Source organism: Melospiza melodia, chromosome 9, assembly GCF_035770615.1.
Source record: "Melospiza melodia melodia isolate bMelMel2 chromosome 9, bMelMel2.pri, whole genome shotgun sequence".
Lineage (NCBI taxonomy): Eukaryota > Metazoa > Chordata > Aves > Passeriformes > Passerellidae > Melospiza > Melospiza melodia.
In genome coordinates, this window is record NC_086202.1 from 14,351,684 (window position 1) to 14,371,811 (window position 20,128).

A 20,128-nucleotide genomic window follows, 5' to 3' on the forward strand; every position below is an offset into this window, starting at 1 on the left:
AGTTTTTGTCTGTTGGTGTGCACTGATCAAGGCTGTGGTTTCTGAGCAATGGCTGTGGTGTCCTGCAGTGACTCTGTGACTTCCCTGTATCTCCCCTTTGGTCTCTTCCTTGGGTCTTCCTCTCTTCCCTTCTCCTGAGCCTGTGCAGCTTCCCGAGCCCTTTTGGTCACTGCTTTGGTTTGTAGGGTTGTGCAATAGCACCGAGTTATTTATTAACTGTGGGTCATCAGAGTTTTTTGTCCCAAGACCGCTTGAGGGTGTGGGGGGACTTTTATCCCAAGCATCTGCCCAGGGCTCTCAGTTGGGCAGAGTGAGAGGAAGGAGCTGCCCTTTCTCCTTCCCCGAGCTATGTCAGCAGCCCTGGAGGAGTTCTGCGGCTCTGTCTTCTGGGTGAGTGACTGCATCATCCCCTGTGCCTGTTCTCGGGGTGGGACACCCCTCTGGGGGGAGGGCAGTGGATTCCAAGGCTCACAGCCTGTCCTGCTAGGGAGACCCAAGTGCCAGTGGTCGGCAGAGGGTCTGGGGTTTATCCAGGAGTGCTGTGGCACGGAATGCTGTGCACTGCCTGCACAGTGCTCACCAGACAGTGAGGCAATGACGCCTCTCTGACTGAGCTCTGTCCTGTTTTAGCCTTCCTGGGAACACAGGACAGCCTGTACAGACTTCTGGAGAGTGATTTGGCTTCAGCTGCTTCTGCTGTCTTGGCTCCAGCAAGGGGTGGCTGTCCCTCATTCAGGCAGAGAGATGGAGATGGGGATATTGCTAGGACCCTGGCCAAGCTGAAATGCTCAGCCAGGAGGGTGGATGTTGAAGGGGGGATGCAATGGTGTGGAGCTGGGTGGGCAAGACCTGTAGGAGTGTTTGCCCTTGTCCTGTGTGCCAAGTGAGAGCCAAGCAATTGCATGTGACCTGGTGTTCTGTCCTTGCTGCCCCCAGAATGATTCCTACCTTGCTCGTCCGGATGCCGACCTGCCGGTGTGCTTCCAGCAGACTGTGCTGGTCTGGATCCCCCTTGGCTTCTTCTGGATTTTGGCCCCATGGCAGCTCCTGCCCATGTGCAAATCCAGAGCCAAGAAATCCTCTGTGACCAAACTCTACATCATCAAACAGGTAGAGTGGAGCTGAGGGGGCACAGATGACAGGCTGGAGCAGCCTGAGGTGTTGGTGCTATGAGTGGAAAGACTCTGTGCTACAGTCAGGTGTGGGAGGGAAGGAGCAATGGGATAGGGAACCATCCAGGACAGAAATGTAAAGGGGAGTCCAGCAGGAGGCATATCTGAGACAGAGGGCATAACAGGGAGGGATGCACTGGGAGGGAGAGCAGAGTGTCTACTGGGGCCTCTCCTCTTGTGGGCTTCCATCTTCCAAACTGAAAATGATGGCAGCGCTCCTGTGGAGCTGTGGCACATTCGCAGGGTTGAAAGCTGCCCTAGGCCAAGTGTGGGTTGAAAAGGCTGTAAGGATGTATTTTATGCCGAGCTCTGCTGTCTCCCAGTGGTTCCAGTGTCCCCAGTGTGCTGTCCCTCTCTCCACAGGTGCTGGCTGCCCTGCTGGTGCTGACGGCGGTGGCGGGGCTGGCGCTGGCGTTTGTGGACGCGGAGCAGGGCGCTGTGCCAGCCGTGCAGTACACCAACCCCAGCCTGTACATCGCCACCTGGGTAAGGGCTCAGCCTGAGCCTGCTGGCACACTGCAGCACCGAGCAGAACGAGGCTTCTCTAGCGCAGAGATCAGAGGGAAGCTGTGTCCACGGGGCGGGGGTAGCCTGGAAATTGGGTAGGACTAGCCCCAAACCTGTGTGGGTGGTGCGTGAGGGTGATATGTTGAGGGCAGGTGCCTGGCCGTACAGTGCTCACTGCTGTTATCCTTAAAAATGGGATGATTCTATGCCTGCAAGTGTAGCTGAGTCCCTGACAGAACTTTCCTAGGAGCAGTATGCTTTTCACAGGACTGATTTTGCAGTGTGAACATCAGACCATGGCTTGCTGCTCTGATGTCTCACAACTTCCTTTACCTTGCTGCTCAGTTTTGGGCAGACGGCTGGGAAGTACCACAGGGTGCTGAGGCACAGGAGAAAGCTGGCTAAAGAGGATCTAGTGGCTGTTGGCTTGATGGAATATGTGCATGGCAGTTACAGACATCTTGTGTGAGACATGGAGTATTCTAACAGTCTTAACAAATGCTCAGGAGCTACACTCAACAGCGAAATAGACCTTCATTTGCTTTCCTTCTTATTTTGCCGTGTCATTTAATTTCACATGCAGAGTCCATGTGAGATAAGGCAAGGGACTCCCCAGAGAGGCTGCACAGCTGGAATGTGATCTGGGCTCAGTTCCAGGTCTGGAGGCAAGGTCTGGAGACAGGGTGTGACACTTCATGGCTTGACATGTCTGAGAATCTGGAGAGAGAACAGCTACAAAGAGAAATAGTGCCCTGCTGTAATGTCAGGGTGCATTCAAACCTGATCTTACGTCTTCCTGAAGTAAACCTTTGCCCTCTATAATTAATTCTGAAGCTTATGAAGGGTTGGTGGTGTGTTCAGGGTATTCAAGGCAGTGAATCTCAGCAGACCATGTGTGCTGCATCCCAGGACACATGCTCCAAAGGCACTTTTAGAGCCAGACTTAGTCCTGCAGCTCTGATTTTCTTTCCCCAGATGATGGTCCTGCTGGTGCAGGACGCACGGCGCTCCTGCTTGCGCAGAGATTCGGGGGTGCTTTTCTGCTTCTGGACACTCTCCCTTCTCTGTGGGATTCTGCCATTCCAGTCGCTCGTCCGGAGAGCCCTGCAGGTTGGGTTTCACAGGAAGCTCTGTCCTTCAACGTGGTCTTGCTCTGCTCCCAAAGAAAGCTTCCTCTTACTCTTCTCTTGCCAAGCTCTCTGTGTTATCACTGGGGTCTCAGCTGCCCTGGGGACCTTGGGGAACCACAAAAGACCTGGGAAGGAATCCCTGTTTGAATTCATCCTGTCTCTTTGGGGAAGTATAACTCTCCAGGACTAATTTCTCCCCTTAAACACTTATGGGAGGAGGTCGGGGAGAGGTGGCAGAGGGAAGCTGATCCAGGACTCAGAGCAAGTTTTGCACTGCTCTGTTGGGCTCAGCCAGGGGATGGATCTTGTCTCTGAGTACCAGAGGCCTTGAGACAATCCCCAGCAATAACCTTGGGCTTTCCATTTCTGCAGGAACCAATCTCTGACCTGCCACGGTTTATCCTTTTCTTCATCTCCTACGGGCTCCAGCTGCTGCTCCTCCTGGTCTCAGGCCTCTCAGACGTTGCCCCAGAAACAAAGGCAATCGGGAAGAAGGTGTGAGAACTACAGGGGACTGGGTTTGGGGCACCACATCCTGAGCATTGTGTGGGGCAGGGCAGGTTCCTTGGGAAGACCTGAAGGCTTCAGCACAGGGCCCAGCAAGAGCTGGAGCCTGGAGCATGGGGTATCTGCATGTGTGTCCAGGGTGGGCTGTGGCTGGCTTGGGGCTGAGGTTTCTGGGGCTGGAGCTGGCATGGTCTGAAACCTATGGGGCTTCTTAATGGCTGGGGGTGCTAAAGCAGCTTTTGTCAAAACCATGCCCCAGATAAGCAATCTCTCAGTACCCCCTTTGCTTTGTACAGAACCCACAGGTGACAGCCTCCTTCCTGAGCTCCATCACCTTTGAATGGTACACCAGGTGAGCAGGGCTCTGAGGGAGGCTGGGCTGGCAAAATGCAGGGGTGCCTCAGGGGAACCTGCAGCTCAGGCTGGGAGAGGCACCATGTTGTGTGCAGCCTGTGCAGCCTGAGCCCAGTGCCAGGATGGTGTGAAGGCTCTGCATTTGCAGCAAGGAGTCTCCAACAAGTGTCATTGGATTTCTCTGTCCCACAGCATGGTTGTCAAGGGCTATCGCAAGCCCTTGGAGATAGAGGATGTCTGGGAATTGAATGATAAAGACAAGACAAAGGTTCTTTACGCTGCTTTTGAGAAGAACATGAAGACTGCGATGCAGAAGGCCAGAGCAGAACTGGAGAAACGGAAGCGCAAGAAGAGACGGCAGGAGGGTGACCCGGACCATGGGAACAGCATGAGCAAGGCCCAGAGCCAGGACATCCTGGTGCTGGTAAATCCATTCCCACTCTTGACCTTGTATGGGACTGAGACATCCAGGTCCAGCCTCAGGGAGTGAGGCCACCTCACCTGCTGCAGCCCTCTTTGCTGGGTGTTCCCTTCTTCGATCCCACAGGACCATGGGCAAGGATAGGGGAAACCATGCCAGGATCTTCCTGTCATGTCCTTGGCAGATCCCCATAGTTTGAGAGACCAAGAAAGTCTCTTTCTTTCTGCCTTACATAAAAACAGGAACCACCCTCAAATCTGCAGTACAAGCAGTTCCCTCCTGTCTATCTACCTCAGATACTTTCCAGCAAGGAGGTCAGAGGGAACATCATTCTGTGACCACCCCATGCCTCAGATTCTTCATGATTTTTGCCTGATTTTTTGCCTGAGAGGTTCAAGCTGGTTTGGGTTTTAACAATTGCCTTTGGTACAAAAGAGAAGGTCCAGTCCTGGCTGCGTATGACATAAGCAGAGATCAGTGAAAGGGAGTGTGATGGGAGCTAAAGCTAAGGTTTTGTTCAGGATACCTGATCTGGGGTCAGTGAGGTGCTGCCCTGAAGCATCCTTCCAGATGCAGGATGTGTGCACAACCAGCTCCCTCACTTCTGTGTGGGCTTTCCTCCAGGAGGAGAAGCAGCCAAAGAAGAAGAAGAAGAAGAAGGGAGACAACAAGGACTCAGGCCCTCCCAAGGATTACCCCAGGGGCTGGTTGATGAAAACCTTGGGCAAGACCTTTTATCAGAATCTCCTGCTAGCAGTGGCATTCAAGGTGGTGCATGATGCCCTCGTGTTTGTCAGCCCCCAGCTGCTGAAGTGAGTCCTTTCTCTCTGTCCTGACTGCACCCAGCCCCACCACCTCCCAGTGTGTGCACTGTATCCAGCCCCACCATCTCCATGTGTGCCTCTCCCAGCCACAGACCCTGGAGGCATTTTGTGCCCTCATCAAAAATGGGAGAATGTGTTGGGGTACAGTTTAACAAAGACCTGATCTGAGCTGGCTGCCAGCTCTTATGTGTGTTATCCTGCTCCCTTGCATCCTGTTGTGCAGCCCTGCTCCCTCCCTGGAGGACAGTCCTGGCTCTTTTTTGGGCCCTCCCAGAGTCAGTGCAGCTCAGCCCAGCAGGGCCTCCCTGGTTTGCTGTGCAGAGCAGCACAGTCTCTGTGCTGTGGATGCACTTCCATTAGTGACCCTCTGTCTGTGGCAGAGCAGGGTTCCCAGCTTGCTGACCATCGAGCCAGCTCTCTGGGGCAGGGTTTTGTTCAGCACTCTTGTGAGGGTGCTCCCCCTGCATTCACTGGGGCATCCTGCTTGGGCATGTCTCAGTAGGGTGTGTGTCTCATGAGCTTCCTTCCCTGCCAGGCTGCTGATTGCCTTTGTGTCAGATGAGGATGCCTTTGCCTGGCAAGGCTATCTGTATGCCATCCTGCTCTTCCTGACAGCAGTGATCCAGTCCCTCTGCCTGCAGCAGCACTTCAGCTTGTGCTTCCAGCTTGGCATCAATGTGCGAGCCAGTCTCATTGCTGCCATCTACAAGAAGGTCTGTATAGGCCTCTCATAATCCCTGTTGGCTTCCTCCGAGCTGGACTGTGGATAAAATCATCCACCTGCCCCATCAACCTGGGGTGTGTGCACTTTCCTCCTCAGAAGGCACAGGGGGAGCTTGGAGGACACCCAGCCAGCCCTGAGGACACTGTGAGCCCTAGTTCTGCCTGGGACATGGGTGCTGCAGCCATGTGTTTGACAGCTACCAGGGGCTGGGGCAGGGTTCTCTTCAGAGAGTGCAGCACCTAGGGCAGGTGCACAACACCTAGAATTCCTGCACAGGGTGCTTTTCTTTGCACCCAGTGGCTCCAGGTGTGCAGACAGTGAGGAGAGCGCTGGTGCCCAGTACAGAGGCACCAGGAGCAAACCCAGAAGTGGTCTCAGCCTGGTCTGCTGCTTCCCTGCTCTGAGCCATGCTGCTGGCAGCAGGGCTGCTCCCAGGCTGGCCTGTGCTGACTGAGGTTTCTCTTTGCAGTCGCTCACCATGTCTGGAGCCACCCGCAAGGAGTCCACGGTGGGGGAGACTGTCAATCTCATGTCAGCTGATGCCCAGAGGTTCATGGACATGGCCAACTTTATTCACCAGCTGTGGTCATCCCCCTTGCAAATCATCCTGTCCATTGTCTTCCTCTGGGGAGAGCTGGGCCCCTCTGTCTTGGCTGGCATTGCGACCTTGTTGCTGCTGCTCCCCATAAATGCCTTCCTGGTTGCCAAGGCCAAAACCATTCAGGTCAGTGGTGGGTGCAGTATCCTCCCTGGTCTCTCATGTCCAACCCCACTGTTGCTCCCCTCCCTCATTTGCCACACTCCCTACCCTTTGCTTTTATGCTCTGGATCTTTCTCAGCCTAGGGAGTTGATCTCACTTGGGCTGGGGGTACCTCTAGCCTGAGCCAGAGGGGATCAGCTGCCAGGAGTAGGAGATAGGTGAGATCTGTTCTGCCATCACAGCTGAACTTGAACCAGACTGAGCACAGCCTTGAGGGCTAAAAATGAGATATTGCCACCCATAAGATAAAGATTTAGTTTCTACCTGACAGCAGGGTAGTGTTTTTCCCCAACTTGTCCAGCACCACAGGCTTAGCCAAGGCTTAGCTTCATGGCATGACTCCTCTGGGCTGTGGAGCCCATCCTTCCCTTCCCTGTGGCAGCCCAGATGGATTTCCAAGGATGTGCTGCTGTCTGCATCAGGTGATGTCTGGCTCTTCTGTTTGTAGGAGAGGAACATGAAGAACAAGGATGAACGCATGAAAATAATGACTGAAATCCTCAATGGAATCAAGGTGGGCAGTGGAGTGGAGACTCTCTGGCAGCTGCTGCACCCCTCTTTTTGGCGCACTGCACCTGGAGACAGCACACCTCTATAACCCTACAGCACCAGTGTTAGTCTGGCTTGGGGGCCCTGTCTGGGTCTCAGCAATTCCCTCAGCTGCCTCATCTTTTGAAAAGTTGGCTAGGGAGGGGCTCTGGATACTTGGACTAAGACTTGGGAGCCAAGAGAGGGTTTTCTGGATGGCTGTGGTAGTGGCATGGTGGCAGAGGAGCTGGCAGTGAGGGAGTGGGAGTGCAGTGGGGAAATGCTGTCAGCAGGACAGCAGAGGGGAGATGCAGTGGCCAGTGGGCTACTGAGCAAGCCAGGTGATGGAGGTGCTGGCCACCAGTGAGCTGAGTGTGGAGGTGGGCATTCCTGTGACACCAGCACCTGCTCCCCCTGCAGATCCTGAAGCTTTTTGCCTGGGAGCCCTCCTTTGAGAAGCGAGTTAATGACATCCGGGCTCGTGAGCTCAAGAACTTGGTGAACTTTGGTTACCTGCAGTCAGTCTCTGTCTTTGCCTTCACATGTGCCCCTACCCTGGTGAGTGAGTGACAACAGCCCTGGGGAGGGTGTCCTTCCTCTGAGCTGGGGCTGGGCTGTGGCCAGGGGGATGGGAAATATCTGGGGCCTCAGCTGGGGTGTTTCTGCAGCAAGGAAGGGGCTGGCTGGTGGATATAGATTATGGTTCTGGTTGCTGGCAGGAGAGCTGTGGTGGAAAGGGGTCCCATCGGGGTGGTGAAATAGGGCCCAAGGGAGAACAGGAGCAGGAGGGGAACAAGTACTTCTTGCATGAAGGCACTGCTGAAGCCTTGGGGTAGTTTGAGGGTCTGGGCTGCACACAAACACTGATGGTGGCTTTCCCTTATATCTGTCCTAGGTCTCCCTGGCAAGCTTTGCTGTCTATGTGCTTGTGGATGAGAACAACATCTTGGATGCACAGAAGGCCTTCACTGCCATCTCCCTTTTCAATGTGCTGCGCTTCCCCATGGCCACACTGCCCATGGTCATCTCTGCCCTGGTGCAGGTCAGGCCTCACCTGGGGCAGGGGGTGCAGGGGGATCCCGTAACCTCTGTCCAAAGCAGCAGATGGGGCTCGGGTGTGTGATGGACCCCCAGGGCTCAGTGCACAGGACTCTGCTGGCACTGGGGTAGGATAGGACTCACATGTATAACAAAGGTTTGGGGTCCAGAGGTTGGCTGGGGACTGTGATGTGATGCTCTGCCTATGGGGCTCCTGCCAGCCCACCCATGCCTGTGTGCCATCCTCATCCTCTTTCTGCCGTGGCAGACCAACGTGTCGAGTGCGAGGCTGGAGCGATACCTCAGTGGAGAGGACCTGGACACCTCAGCTATCCACCACAACCCCATTGCAGGCAGGTGAACCTCCAGACTGCTCCCTGTGGGCCTCAGGCTGGCCCAGCCCTGGGCTTTCCCCTCTCTGAGGGACATCTCTCTCTGGCAGGCAGTGCTGTGCGTTTCTCAGAGGCCACCTTTGCCTGGGAGCAGGACGGTGACCCTGCCATAAGAGAGTGAGTGCTCCATCAGGGGACAGAGGGATGGGAAGGGGAGGCTTTCTGTGTTATTAGCTGGGGAGGGCAACCACCTCTCAGTGCTGCTAGGCATGAGTGTCCCAGAGACACTGCCCTGTCCCACCCAGGAACTGATGGGTGGCCTGGCAGTGCTGCTTCCTCAGCCCTCGTGTCTTTGCAGTGTCACCCTGGACATCACGCCTGGGAGCCTGGTGGCTGTGGTGGGGCCTGTGGGCTCAGGCAAATCTTCACTGGTGTCAGCCATGCTCGGGGAAATGGAGAATATCAAGGGACACATCAACATCCAGGTGAGAGGAGCCTGCTGGTCCACAGGGCTTTGGGGCTGCCTGGGAGCTCAGCAGGGAAGTAGAGCAGGACTGTCCCGGAGTGGTGAGGTGTCAGTGCTCAGGCTGATCTCTGACAGGTAGCTGTTCTTGTCTCTCCTTCCAGGGCTCCCTGGCCTATGTTCCCCAGCAGGCCTGGATCCAGAATGCCACACTGAAAGACAACATCATTTTTGGGTCAGAAGTGGATGAAGCCAGGTATCAGCAGGTCCTCAAGGCCTGTGCCCTCCTTCCAGACCTGGAATTGCTGCCTGCAGGTGACCAGACAGAGATTGGAGAGAAGGTATCAGCCCTGGGCCCTACGGGTTCCTGATAGCACCTGCAGCAGCAGTCAGAGCATTGCCCTGTGGCAGCCCCATGTGCAGGGAGCTCCTTCCCTTCCCTTCCCTGCAGGGAATCAACCTGAGCGGGGGCCAGAAGCAGCGGGTGAGCCTGGCGCGGGCGGTGTACAGCGACGCCGACATCTACGTCCTGGACGATCCGCTCTCGGCCGTGGATGCCCACGTGGGCAAGTACCTCTTCGAGCACGTGCTGGGGCCAAAAGGGCTGCTGCAAAAGAAGGTGAGCACCCACACCCTGCAACCCACCCCCCAGCCAGGCAGGAGTGGCACTGGTGTAGTGTTGGACATCCGAGGAAGTCTGAGGTTGCTTGCCTGGGACAGAGGGGAATCATGCAGCCTTCACAGGGGGCTGCAGCAGGCAGGAGAGGCCTCAAGAGTCCCCAGAGGGGTACCCTGTGTCCTCACAGCCAGGCATTGCTCAGCAGACAAGTCCCTAAGTGGGAGATGGAGAGCCTGCAGAGCCACAGCTGGGGATGAGTGGTGCTCTATGATCACTCACTACCCTGCACCCCTTTGTTGCAGACACGGATCTTGGTGACGCACAGTATCAGTTTCCTGCCCCAGGTCGATAACATTGTGGTGCTGGCAGCAGGAGCAGTGTCAGAGCATGGCTCCTACAGCACCCTGCTTGCAAACAAGGGGGCCTTTTCCCAGTTCCTGAACTTGTACGGAAATCAGGAGGAGAATGTTTCAGAGGAAAACACTGCAGGTACTGGGAACACGGTGGGGCAGTGGCAGAGTGGCTGTGTGTGTATCTTGGGGATATGAAGGTCTGATGTGTCAGCCCAACCTGGGCCTATCCAGCCCAGGCACCAATGGTGGCTGCTGTGAATCCTTCTCAGCTTCAGGCAATCAGCAGCACAATAACTTCTGACTAAGACTTGCACTCAGGCATTATGTTGAACATCTAGCACAGGACCTGTTTAACTTTTTTACTCCCTTTTTAGTTCATTTATTATGGGTCCCAAAATCTTATGTGGCAACTGGCTTCATATTTTTGTGATGCTGGGGTCAGAAAGACTCTTTGGTTTGTTCTCATCATCTGACTGGATAATATTTCATCTTTATCATATCCCCCAATGCTATGGGGAGGAGTGGTGTGAGGTCAGGTGGGTGCTTACCCTGTCAGAGCTCAGCCCAGTTGTCCTGCAGCAGCCTGGCTATTCCCAGCATGTCTGCAGAGGGCCCACCTCCACCTGCTCAAGGAGATGCTTCTGAGCTGGAGTGACATGAACTACCAGATCTTGCACTACTAAAGTAGCACAGATCTCTACTTGAGGTCTGGCCAGTGGTGCTGGGAGGAGTCAGCAGGAGGGATTGCCTCTGAGCAGGCCTTTAGCCCTATGTCCCCTATCAGTTCTCTCTCACCATGCATTTCTTCCTCCTCCTGCTGCGCTGGTCTTGCAGCAGGGTTGGAGAAGGTGTGATACGTGGTGGTAGGACACAGCCTAGGCCTGGGATATGGCAAAGAGCAGAGGTGTGGTGTATGGGATCTGCTCTGTCCTCAGTGCCTGACCCTACCTTCCCTCATCCCTGTGCCTGTAGCTGTTGCTTTAGCTGGGGATGAAGAGGAGGCTGATGAAGCTGTGGATCCTTGCATGGAGGAGAGCACTGAAGACGTGGTGACAATGACCCTGAAGCGAGAGGCCAGCATCCATCGGAGAAAACTGAGTCGCAGGTGGGCCATGACCTGAGCTCTCAGCTCTTTCCCTGCCACAAGCACTGCTCCCTCAGAGACTGGGATCTGGGGGCTTCCCAGGGAGTTCCAGCTGGGAGTTTCCCTGCGGGCTCCTACCACAAGCTGCTCTGGGTCAGGAGCATCTGATTCTGCCTTTACTCACACTAGTGTGCCACAGCCTTACTCTGCAGTCTTCCCTGAAACTCGTGCTGATGGCTAGTTCTGCCTTTGGGAATGAGGCTTTTAATTTTATGGCTGCACATGCCTAGTGCTTCCACAAGGCTCACTCAAAGCTGCCCCAGTTAGGACATTATTGTCCAGAGGACTCCACCACTGAAGACCCAGGGATGGACCCCCAGGAGATTAGGACCAATTCAACACCCTGCGACTAATGGTACTCATCACCTTCCTGCAGCCTTAGTAAAAGGAGCACCAGTTCCCAGAAGAAGGCCCAAGAGGAGCCCCCAAAGAAGCTGAAGGGACAGCAACTGATCGAGAAAGAAGCTGTGGAAACCGGCAGGGTGAGGAGGATGGAGGGATGAAGCACTGTGCTGCCCTAAGTGCTGCCAGACCCTGACTGTGGCTCAGAGAAGCTGGTGTGGGCTTCCACAGCCAAGAGACACGAAGGAGACATGGCTGCCTGGAACTGGTGGGTGGGGTGGTGGAGGGGAGCATGGTGGGCAGCAAGGTGGAGCCCCAAGGCTGTGCTGGCTGGCATTGCCTGCGGTCTGATGGGCTCCGTTGTTTCACAGGTGAAGTTCTCCATGTACGTGCGGTACCTGCGTGCTGTTGGCTGGTGCTTTACCTTCTGGATCGTCATGGGCTACATTGGACAATACGTGGCCTACGTGGGCAGCAACCTGTGGCTCAGTGACTGGACGGACGACTCGGTGCACTACCAGAACCAGAGCTACCCCACGCAGCTGCGGGACCTGCGCATTGGCGTCTTTGGGGCGCTGGGCATCGCACAAGGTCAGTGTGGGGGGACAGCAGGGCCCACTCACCTCCTCTGTGTGGTCCAGCAGGGATATGACTTGCAAGGCTGGCAGCCAGCAGTGCAGTAAGGAGCAGAGGACCCCGCATTTTGTTCATTTGCCTGCTGCTGCCTTCCTTCCAGCTCCTGGCTGAATTGTGGACACATGCCCGTCTGAAAGCAGCAGAAATTGTCCCAAGTCGGTGTTGCCCCCTCAGTTTAAGATCATTTTCCTTAATCAGATTAGACATAGTGCTATGGCCCAAGGCTTTCCAATAGGGTTAGTGTTCCTCCCCTGTGCTGGGACACAGTTGCTGAGGCCTCCCAAGAGGGTGGGATGCAGGATTATCCCAGCAGCTCGCTGCAGAGCTGCTGGCTTGGTGCTGCTTGGTGTGTCCATCAAGCCAAAGGGTACCTGCTGCCAGTGTCACCCATGAGCTGGTGACAGCCCCGTGCTCTCCTTGCAGGTGTCTTCCTGCTCTTTGCAACCATGCTGTCTGCCCGGGGTGCCATGGGAGCCTCCCGTGTCATGCACCAGCTGCTGCTCAGCAACATCCTGCGCGCGCCCATGAGCTTCTTCGACACCACCCCGGTGGGCCGCATCATCAACCGCTTTGCCAAGGTAAGGGAGCAGCCCCAACACACACAAGGTTTGTTCCACCACATCTGCAGAGTGTTGGCTATTGGCATAACCCTGCTCCTCTTGAGCACTGCACAGCTGAGCTCAGGTAAAGGCCAGGAAGGGACCAGGAGGACATGGGGATGCAAGGCTGACCGTGAGCCAAACCACATCTTGGGCTCTATTAGAAAGACAGTGTGACAAATCATGGGAATTTGTTAGCTCCTCTGCTCAGTGCTGAGGAGCTTACACCTAGATACTGTGTCCTGTTTGGAGTCACCTGGGCAAGAAGGATGAGGAGAAACAGAAGAGGGTCCATAGTAGATGACTAAGAGAGGTAAGAGCCTAGAGCTCATGTCCCAAAATAAGAAGTCCTTCTGTTGATAGACTTCCAGCAAAATCTACAATCTTTTCTATCTAAGTGAAGGTCAAAAACAAAAAGAGAAAGGGAAAATACAAACAGGTAATTTCAAGTGTGCTGCTTCTCCACTTCTTCCTTTGGTACCATCTCTTGGTTTTTGAGAGTTAAATTTCTTCTTAAAATTAAGCCTATGGGTCTGGGTTTACTCTGAGTTGAGAGAGTATGTGGTGCCTGGCTAGGAGATGGATGAGGACCAGCTGGAGACCTGGATGCACCTGCATGGATCTGGAGTTTGCCCTGTCCCCTCTTTTTGCTTCAATTACTGCTCCTGTATCCTAGGTCCTGATGAAGATGCAGTTCTTAAAGCTGGTCTATGTAACAGGGGAATATTATAGGAAGCTTCTGTCACAGCATATGTCTCAGTTGAGAGGGCCACGATACACAAAGAATCACCATACAATTTCAGAAAGTTTTAAGCATTTGCCCTGAGTGACACCATACCACATCAGAAGGCTTCACGTGTCTGCCCATACAGTGTAACTTCACTACAAAAGGCTGAAAGCATCTGCTCTTCTTGCTTTTCAGCCCAAACTTTTATACTCTTCATCTTACAAGTATTACACCTGAGTGTGCTCTTTACCCTTTTGTGATTGGTCAGTGCACTTTGGCACTCCATGTCTCATTACCTTCAATGCTGTTCACCTGTTTTTCACAGCTGTAGCCCATTGGGGATGAGGCTCAGCTGCAGCTCCACTCCCAATTACCACAAACTGTGTACCTACAAGTTTCTCTGTAAAGTCAGCTTTTCACAAGCTAAGAACTGTGGCCCTAAATGAGGTTGTGACCATACCACCAATTCAGGATGATCTGATATTTTTACAAGTGTCTGGCACTGTGTTATCACAGGAGTGTGTAGGAACCCTGTGTGTAAGGGGCCTTTGGGCTTCTCCTTCTCTCTGGGGTCACTGACTGCTTCTCTATACTTTTCTATATGCTCCAGGACATCTTCACAGTGGATGAGACCATTCCCACGTCCTTCCGCACCTGGATCTCCTGTTTCATGGGCATCATTAGCACACTGATTGTGATCTGCCTGGCCACTCCGTTCTTTGCTATTGTTATCATTCCCTTGAGCATCTTCTACTATTTTGTGCTGGTGAGTAACTGGGCCCTGAGTGAAGCTTCTGCCCTGCTGAGAGCAGTATCTTGGTGGCTGCTGGGCGTTGTGTTGGTAACCAGTCTGTGTCGCTCGTTTCAGCGCTTCTATGTGGCGACGTCTCGCCAGCTGAGGCGTCTGGACTCTGTCACCAGGTCTCCCATCTACTCTCACTTTGGTGAGACTGTGTCAGGCCTTTCTGTGATCCGGGCCTATGGACACCAAGAACGGTTCCTGAAGAAAAATGAAATTACCATGGACATAAATCAGAAAAGTGTTTATTCCTGGATAATATCAAATAGGTGAGTTTTACCACTTATGCCACAGCACAGCTAGCAGCACTTCTGCCTGGGGCTTCTGGGTCCTGAGAGAGATCCCTGGGATCCTGCAGTCCTCTCTCTTGATCTCAGCATTGAGGGTCTGTGTAGGTACTGGGGCAGTTTAGGATAGGGGCACCATCTGTGGCAATGGGACATTTTAGGGTGATTTTGAAAGCCAAAGTATTCTCCCCTACAAAGTGTCCAGAGGCTGGCAGGGTGAGTTGTGCAGTCAAGGGCTGAGATGCTCGTGGTGAGCTCTGGGAAGAGGGTGATCCTCCAGGCCCAGCAGGAGTGCAGTGTGGGCACTTAGTGGTTTTGAATCTTATTGGTAAATGATTTGGGTGTTTGAGGCTCTTCTGATGCATGGCATTTCCAGCATAGGAGGTTATGTGTGAGACATGGACTGATATAAATGAACCTGCTTGCAGAATTGGCCACAGATGACCTGCTGTGTACATGCACCAATGTGTGCACTGTGCACAGCACTGGGCTCGTGGCTGCTGTGGGGGATGCTGGTGCAGTGTGCTGTTACTGGTGGGCTGTGTGTTGGACACAGGCAGATGCCTTCCTGCCTCTGTCCCTGCCCTTCAGCTGGGCTCTCCTGGTGCAGGTGGCTGGCCATCCGTCTGGAGTTCGTTGGGAGCCTGGTGGTTTTCTTCTCTGCACTCCTGGCAGTGATTGCAAAGGGCACTCTGGAGGGTGGCATCGTGGGTCTTTCTGTCTCCTCTGCTCTCAATGTGAGTCACTGAAAGCATTTTCTCCTTCTGGGACAGGGCTACCTCTGGGAGCTCTGGGCTGCTGGCAGGATGCTGCCCTGCCACCAGCTCTGATCCTTGGAAAAGGGATTATCTGGGGTGTCCCATCAGCTGGGGAGTGGCTATAGAGCCAGGGAAGCACATATTCATCCCAGTCTGAATGGGATACTTGCTGCCATGAGGAGGAAAATGGCCTTGCTGTGGATCAGAGATGCCGCAGCAAAGTTTTTGAACAGCTGGGGAGAGGGGGGCTGTGTCTCGGCAGTGGAGCATTAGGGGCCAGGCCAGGTGTGCTCATGCTGAGGATGATTCCCTGGGCTGAGGTGGGAGGTGGTTTTTCCTGGGTGCCACTGAGCTCTGCACCCTCTGATTCTGCCATGCAGGTGACCCAGACACTGAACTGGCTGGTGAGGACATCTTCGGAGCTGGAGACCAACATCGTGGCTGTGGAGCGGGTCCATGAGTACGTGACCGTGAAGAATGAGGTGAGGCACCCAAGGTCTGGGCAAACACCTGCTGCACAGCTTGGTGCTAGTCAGCATTGCAGAGTGAACCCCATAATGCTCCTGTGTCCTCCCCCAGGCTCCATGGGTGACAAAAACACGTCCACCACGTGGCTGGCCCAGCAGAGGCGAGATCCAGTTCATTGACTACAAAGTTCGCTACCGACCTGAACTGGACCTGGTTCTTCAGGGGATCACCTGTAACATTGGGAGCACTGAGAAGGTGCCTCTGCCCTCACTATGCTCTTTACAAAGACTCTGTTAAAGTTGTTTCTTCTTCTTGGCTTCAGTCTGTGCGCTGGGGTGGGATGGGATGTGGCTCCTGGAGACTTGAGCTCCTGGAAAGGAACTAAAGCAGACAGTCTGGGTGATGGTAAGGGCAGGAAGGCCCACCAGACCAAGATGGAGAGTAACTGCCCTGTTTTATACAGCTCTATCATCTGGTCTAATAAGCTGCTTCCACAGGTTGGGGTTGTGGGCCGGACCGGGGCTGGAAAATCCTCCCTCACCAACTGCCTGTTCCGGGTGCTGGAGGCGGCCGGAGGGAAGATCATCATCGACGACGTGGACATAGCAACAATTGGCCTCCACGACCTGCGCAACAACCTCACCATCATCCCCCAGGTGAGCTGACCCCCACCCTTCCACATCCCACTGCTGCGTGGCCCCTGCAGGCACTGCATGGCCTCGGTGTGTTCCTGGGAGCTGTGGATGTGCCTGTGAGCAGGCTGTCACCACATCCCTTGCCAGCTGCAGGCAGTGGTGTGAGCAGGATGCGGCCACACTCGGAGGCCAGGAGCCATTAACCCTGCTAAATGGCTGTGGTGGGGCTGAACGTGGTGCTGTCCCTGGCAGGACCCTGTGCTCTTCACTGGAACCCTGCGGATGAACCTGGACCCCTTTGACCAGTACTCAGACGAGGAGGTCTGGAAGGCCCTGGAGCTGGCTCACCTGAAGACATATGTGCAAGGCCTTCCTGAGAGGCTGCTGCATCACGTGAGCGAGGCAGGGGAGAACTTGAGGTGAGCAGAGGAGCAGATGCAGGCCCAGCTCCCCTCCCTTCTCTAGATCCCAAAGACCAGCCTGGAACAGCAGCCTCCAGCGAAGTGGCTGTCCAGGGGTGGTGCACAGAAGCTTCTGGGAAGTGAAGATGGAAGAAAATGGTGGAGGAGCCAGGGCTCTTAGGGAGCTAGTGTGAGCCAGCCTTCTGTGGTAGCCCAGAGAGTAACATGCTGAGGGACGTGGTGCTGAGAGTGGCAGATGGTCAGTGGGGAAAGGCCAGGGACAGTGTTGGGGTCAGAGCAGTGAGATGCAGTAGGCTTGCAGAACGTCCCCTAGTGTCTGTCTAGTAACTCATGCTCTACATCTCCTCCCAGTGTTGGGCAGAGGCAGCTGGTGTGCCTGGCCCGGGCCCTTCTCCGCAAAGCCAAGATCCTCATCCTGGATGAAGCAACAGCAGCCGTAGATCTGGAAACAGATCATTTAATCCAGACAACAATCCGGAGTGCGTTTGCTGACTGCACTGTCCTTACTATCGCCCATCGCCTCCACACCATCATGGACAGCAACAGGTACCATGGGACCATGCTGCAGGGCAAAGGGAATGGGCATCTGGACTGCTGGGATGGGGCAAAAGGTGGACAGCAGAGGAAGTGAGAATGCAGCCACAGGGGAAGGGGCGGATGCAGAACCTGGGGCAGTAGTATGCAGTGGTGAAGAGAACAGAAGGACAGTAAGGATGCCCATGCAGAAGTGCTGCCTTTGCAGGAGAAACATTTCTTGGGATCCTTCTTTACAGCAACAACCATAGAAGCATTTGCTCTTGACACCTTGTGTATGTGACCGGTAACACAGGGAGGAGGGCTGTGCCCTCTCACTGCTGAGAGGAGAACCACATAAGTGGCTCAGGAGGAGTGAGGACTGGTGGGCCGCAGCGCTGGCACCAGCAGCACTATCCCAGGATCCTGTGAGCTGAGGCCTTGTTCTCTTCTGCCAGGGTGATGGTGCTGCATGCTGGGCAGATTGTGGAATTCGACAGCCCCGAGGAGCTGCTCATGAAGGAGGGCATCTTCTCTGCGATGGCAAAGGATGCCGGCATCACTGCTGCAGACACCACGGCTCTGTAGGCAGAGAGCTGCAGGGGCCGCCTGTGAGACAGCTCCTCCTGCCGCCACTCACCCACAGCCAAAGCTGCCAGGAATTGGCCTCTCTGCAGCAGGGAAGCAAAGAGGGCTTCTCTGCTTGTCCAGAGACTGAGCATCTGGACTTGAGCAAGCTGTTAACCTTACTACCACATCCTGCCTGTGTGCACACAAATATAATTTATTCCAGGATAGAGGGGAAAAGCTGTCTGCCAGGCAGGGAGATCATGACCTCCAGTGGGGGTGGTCTTAGTTTTTGTACTTCACCATGCCAGGTGAATCTACCTTAGAGATGCTTTAGCATTATGAAATGAAATTTAGAGTTTAATCAAAGAACAAATGTTATAATTTATTTACATTTTGTAACTGTTTGTAGTCTTCCAGCTACAAGGCTATTGTCAAGGAATGTAAGTAGGCCTCAGTATGGCTTCAAACCTGGCTAGTGCCTGGCTGGAGAGAGCTGCCAACAGAAGTTACAGAGAGCTGGGCAGCCCAAATTGAGGGGCACAGCTCTACTCATGCAGAACACTGCTCTGTAGCAAAACGAGGGCTGCCTGCCTTCCCTGTGGCTACTGCTCCCTTTGACTGTATTGCAAATAAATGAGCCTCTCCCTGAGGTTATCACAACCACTTGTGGGGCAGATTTTGGGCTGTGGTTCCAGACTGCAAATGTGATGGTGGTGGAGACAAGCTGGAGAGCAGCAGGCACATGTCTGTGTAACCACCATGCACACACAAAGTATGGTGGTTATTGCTGACAAACCCTTGACTCTTTGTTCTTGGGCCAGATCTCCTCAGGCAGGGAGCAGGTGCCCACTTAGAGCAGGGCAAACATTCACCCCACCAGCTCCTACTGCCCTGGAGCCCCAGAGTCAAGTAACACACAGCTGGGGGAAGAGGGCAGTGCAACCACTTCATCTTAATAAAGAAGGTTTCTGTGAGTGTTTCCTCATGCCTGAGCTGCAGCTGGCACAAAGACCAAGACACAGAATGCTGGATCCCACCACAACAGAAATGTTGTTCCTGGCCCTGCAGGGTCTGCATGAAGGCTGCAGCACCTGCCAGATGCTCCTCCCAGGTCTCCCAACCCTTGCAAAGGCACTTTCTATACATAAAGGCAAATCTTTATTTGCAGAGCAGCAGTACAGGGGATACAAACACTGCCCCATGAAGGGAACCTCTTCCCTTCAGGACATGGCAGCAGCCTTATCACACACCAACCCAGCAAAAGGCACCACAGCCCTCCCAGGGATGATGCTCCTGCTGCTCCAGAATGTCAGCACCCTCTCCAATGCTGTGCAGTAAAGCACAGGTGAGGCAATTCTGGTCAGACCCCAAAAAGCAGGGTGGAGGACAGCTTGTGCTTTGCTTTCTCCCCTGCTCCAGCCCAGAGCGGCCAGGTGGGCATGTCAGTGCAAAGATGGGTCCTGGGCACAGCCAATACTGTGCTGACAAGGGTATGCTGTTCTGGGCTTCTGGCTCAGCTGAAAGATGGGAACCTGATGGTTGCTGGCAGCAGCAGACCTTGGAAAGGCCAAGCCGCTGGGAGACTAAGCACAAGGGAGAAGGCACCTGCTGGGGGTTTTGTTGTGAGGGTTTCAGAGGCCATATCCATCCCAGACCTAGGGCTCAACTACTCCCAGCAAACCTCAGAGCTGCTTTCCCAGGCAGTGTGTGAATGTCCCATCCCAAGTCCTGCAGAGACAGGTGAGACCAGGCTCCTGCTGCACAGGGAGCGTATTCACAAAGTCTGGGTTGCTTTTAATACTACTTGACTAAAGACAATCTCCAGAAACTCAGCATTAGCCTTCCACAATTTAAATCCACAGCAGCTCCTCAGCCTGAGTCAAGCCTTACTCTTCTGGCCAAGTGACAGCCCCAAGCTTTGTTCCCCTGCTCCTGGCTGGACACAGGAGGCTCAAACACACCTAAGAGGTGAACTCACCCCTGCCCTCACACAAGCTGCCTGCTCCTGCCTACCTGGCCAGTCCACCCTTCTCTGTTCCCTAAAGGGACGATGGCAGCCAGTGTTTGGGGCCCAGGAGCACTGCACAGCTGTGAGAGGCATAGCCTTAAGGGTGAGCAGTGAGGGCTGCAGGGCTGGCCAGCCTCCCCCAGACCCTAGCAGTCCCAGCAGGAACAAGGCACGGGGTGCAGGCTCTGTCTGCAGATTCACGTGTACTCTGTCTTCCGGATGTAACTTGAGGGCACATAGCCCTGCTTGCCGTGGGCCTCAGCCAGCCACCACTCCTGATTGCCTGTGATGTCCTCAAACTGCAGGATCCTGAGTCTCTGGTTAGCTGACACGCTCAGCTCATTGGTGTTTCGGCCTTTGAAGGTGTAGAGAGCGTAGTAGACCTGCCAGACAAGGGGAGAGCATCAGTTAGGTGGTCACACCACACAGCCTTAATCTCACACTGCATAGGATGTGTGGGCTTTTGTCCTTCTCCGCAATGACAGCC

At 54.4% G+C, this 20,128-nt stretch overlaps 2 protein-coding genes across 10 annotated transcripts in view; one reads left to right on the forward strand and one right to left on the reverse strand.

Annotated features, from left to right (window-relative positions):
- Positions 1–239: 239 nt before the first annotated feature.
- On the forward strand, positions 240–18,293 carry ABCC2 (ATP binding cassette subfamily C member 2). Its single transcript, XM_063163409.1, has 32 exons — positions 240–390; positions 937–1,110; positions 1,536–1,658; positions 2,655–2,789; positions 3,182–3,304; positions 3,613–3,668; positions 3,863–4,094; positions 4,716–4,903; positions 5,451–5,628; positions 6,109–6,363; positions 6,849–6,914; positions 7,349–7,486; positions 7,824–7,970; positions 8,235–8,323; positions 8,413–8,475; positions 8,657–8,783; positions 8,926–9,102; positions 9,213–9,380; positions 9,683–9,869; positions 10,706–10,838; positions 11,254–11,359; positions 11,591–11,810; positions 12,279–12,433; positions 13,792–13,947; positions 14,050–14,249; positions 14,878–15,004; positions 15,406–15,507; positions 15,605–15,748; positions 15,991–16,149; positions 16,381–16,547; positions 16,902–17,096; positions 17,522–18,293. The coding sequence occupies exons 1-32, from the start codon at positions 349–351 to the stop codon at positions 17,649–17,651; spliced, it is 4,662 nt and encodes a 1,553-aa protein (XP_063019479.1). The 5' UTR covers positions 240–348; the 3' UTR covers positions 17,652–18,293.
- Positions 17,990–20,128, reverse strand: part of DNMBP (dynamin binding protein) — a 34,751-nt gene continuing 32,612 nt past the window's right edge. For all 9 annotated transcript variants that reach the window (XM_063163412.1, XM_063163414.1, XM_063163415.1 and 6 more), the window contains one exon: positions 17,990–20,024. In XM_063163412.1, coding sequence (XP_063019482.1) covers positions 19,839–20,024 — 186 coding nt within the window. In that variant the 3' untranslated portion in view covers positions 17,990–19,838. The remainder of the gene's footprint in view (positions 20,025–20,128) is intronic.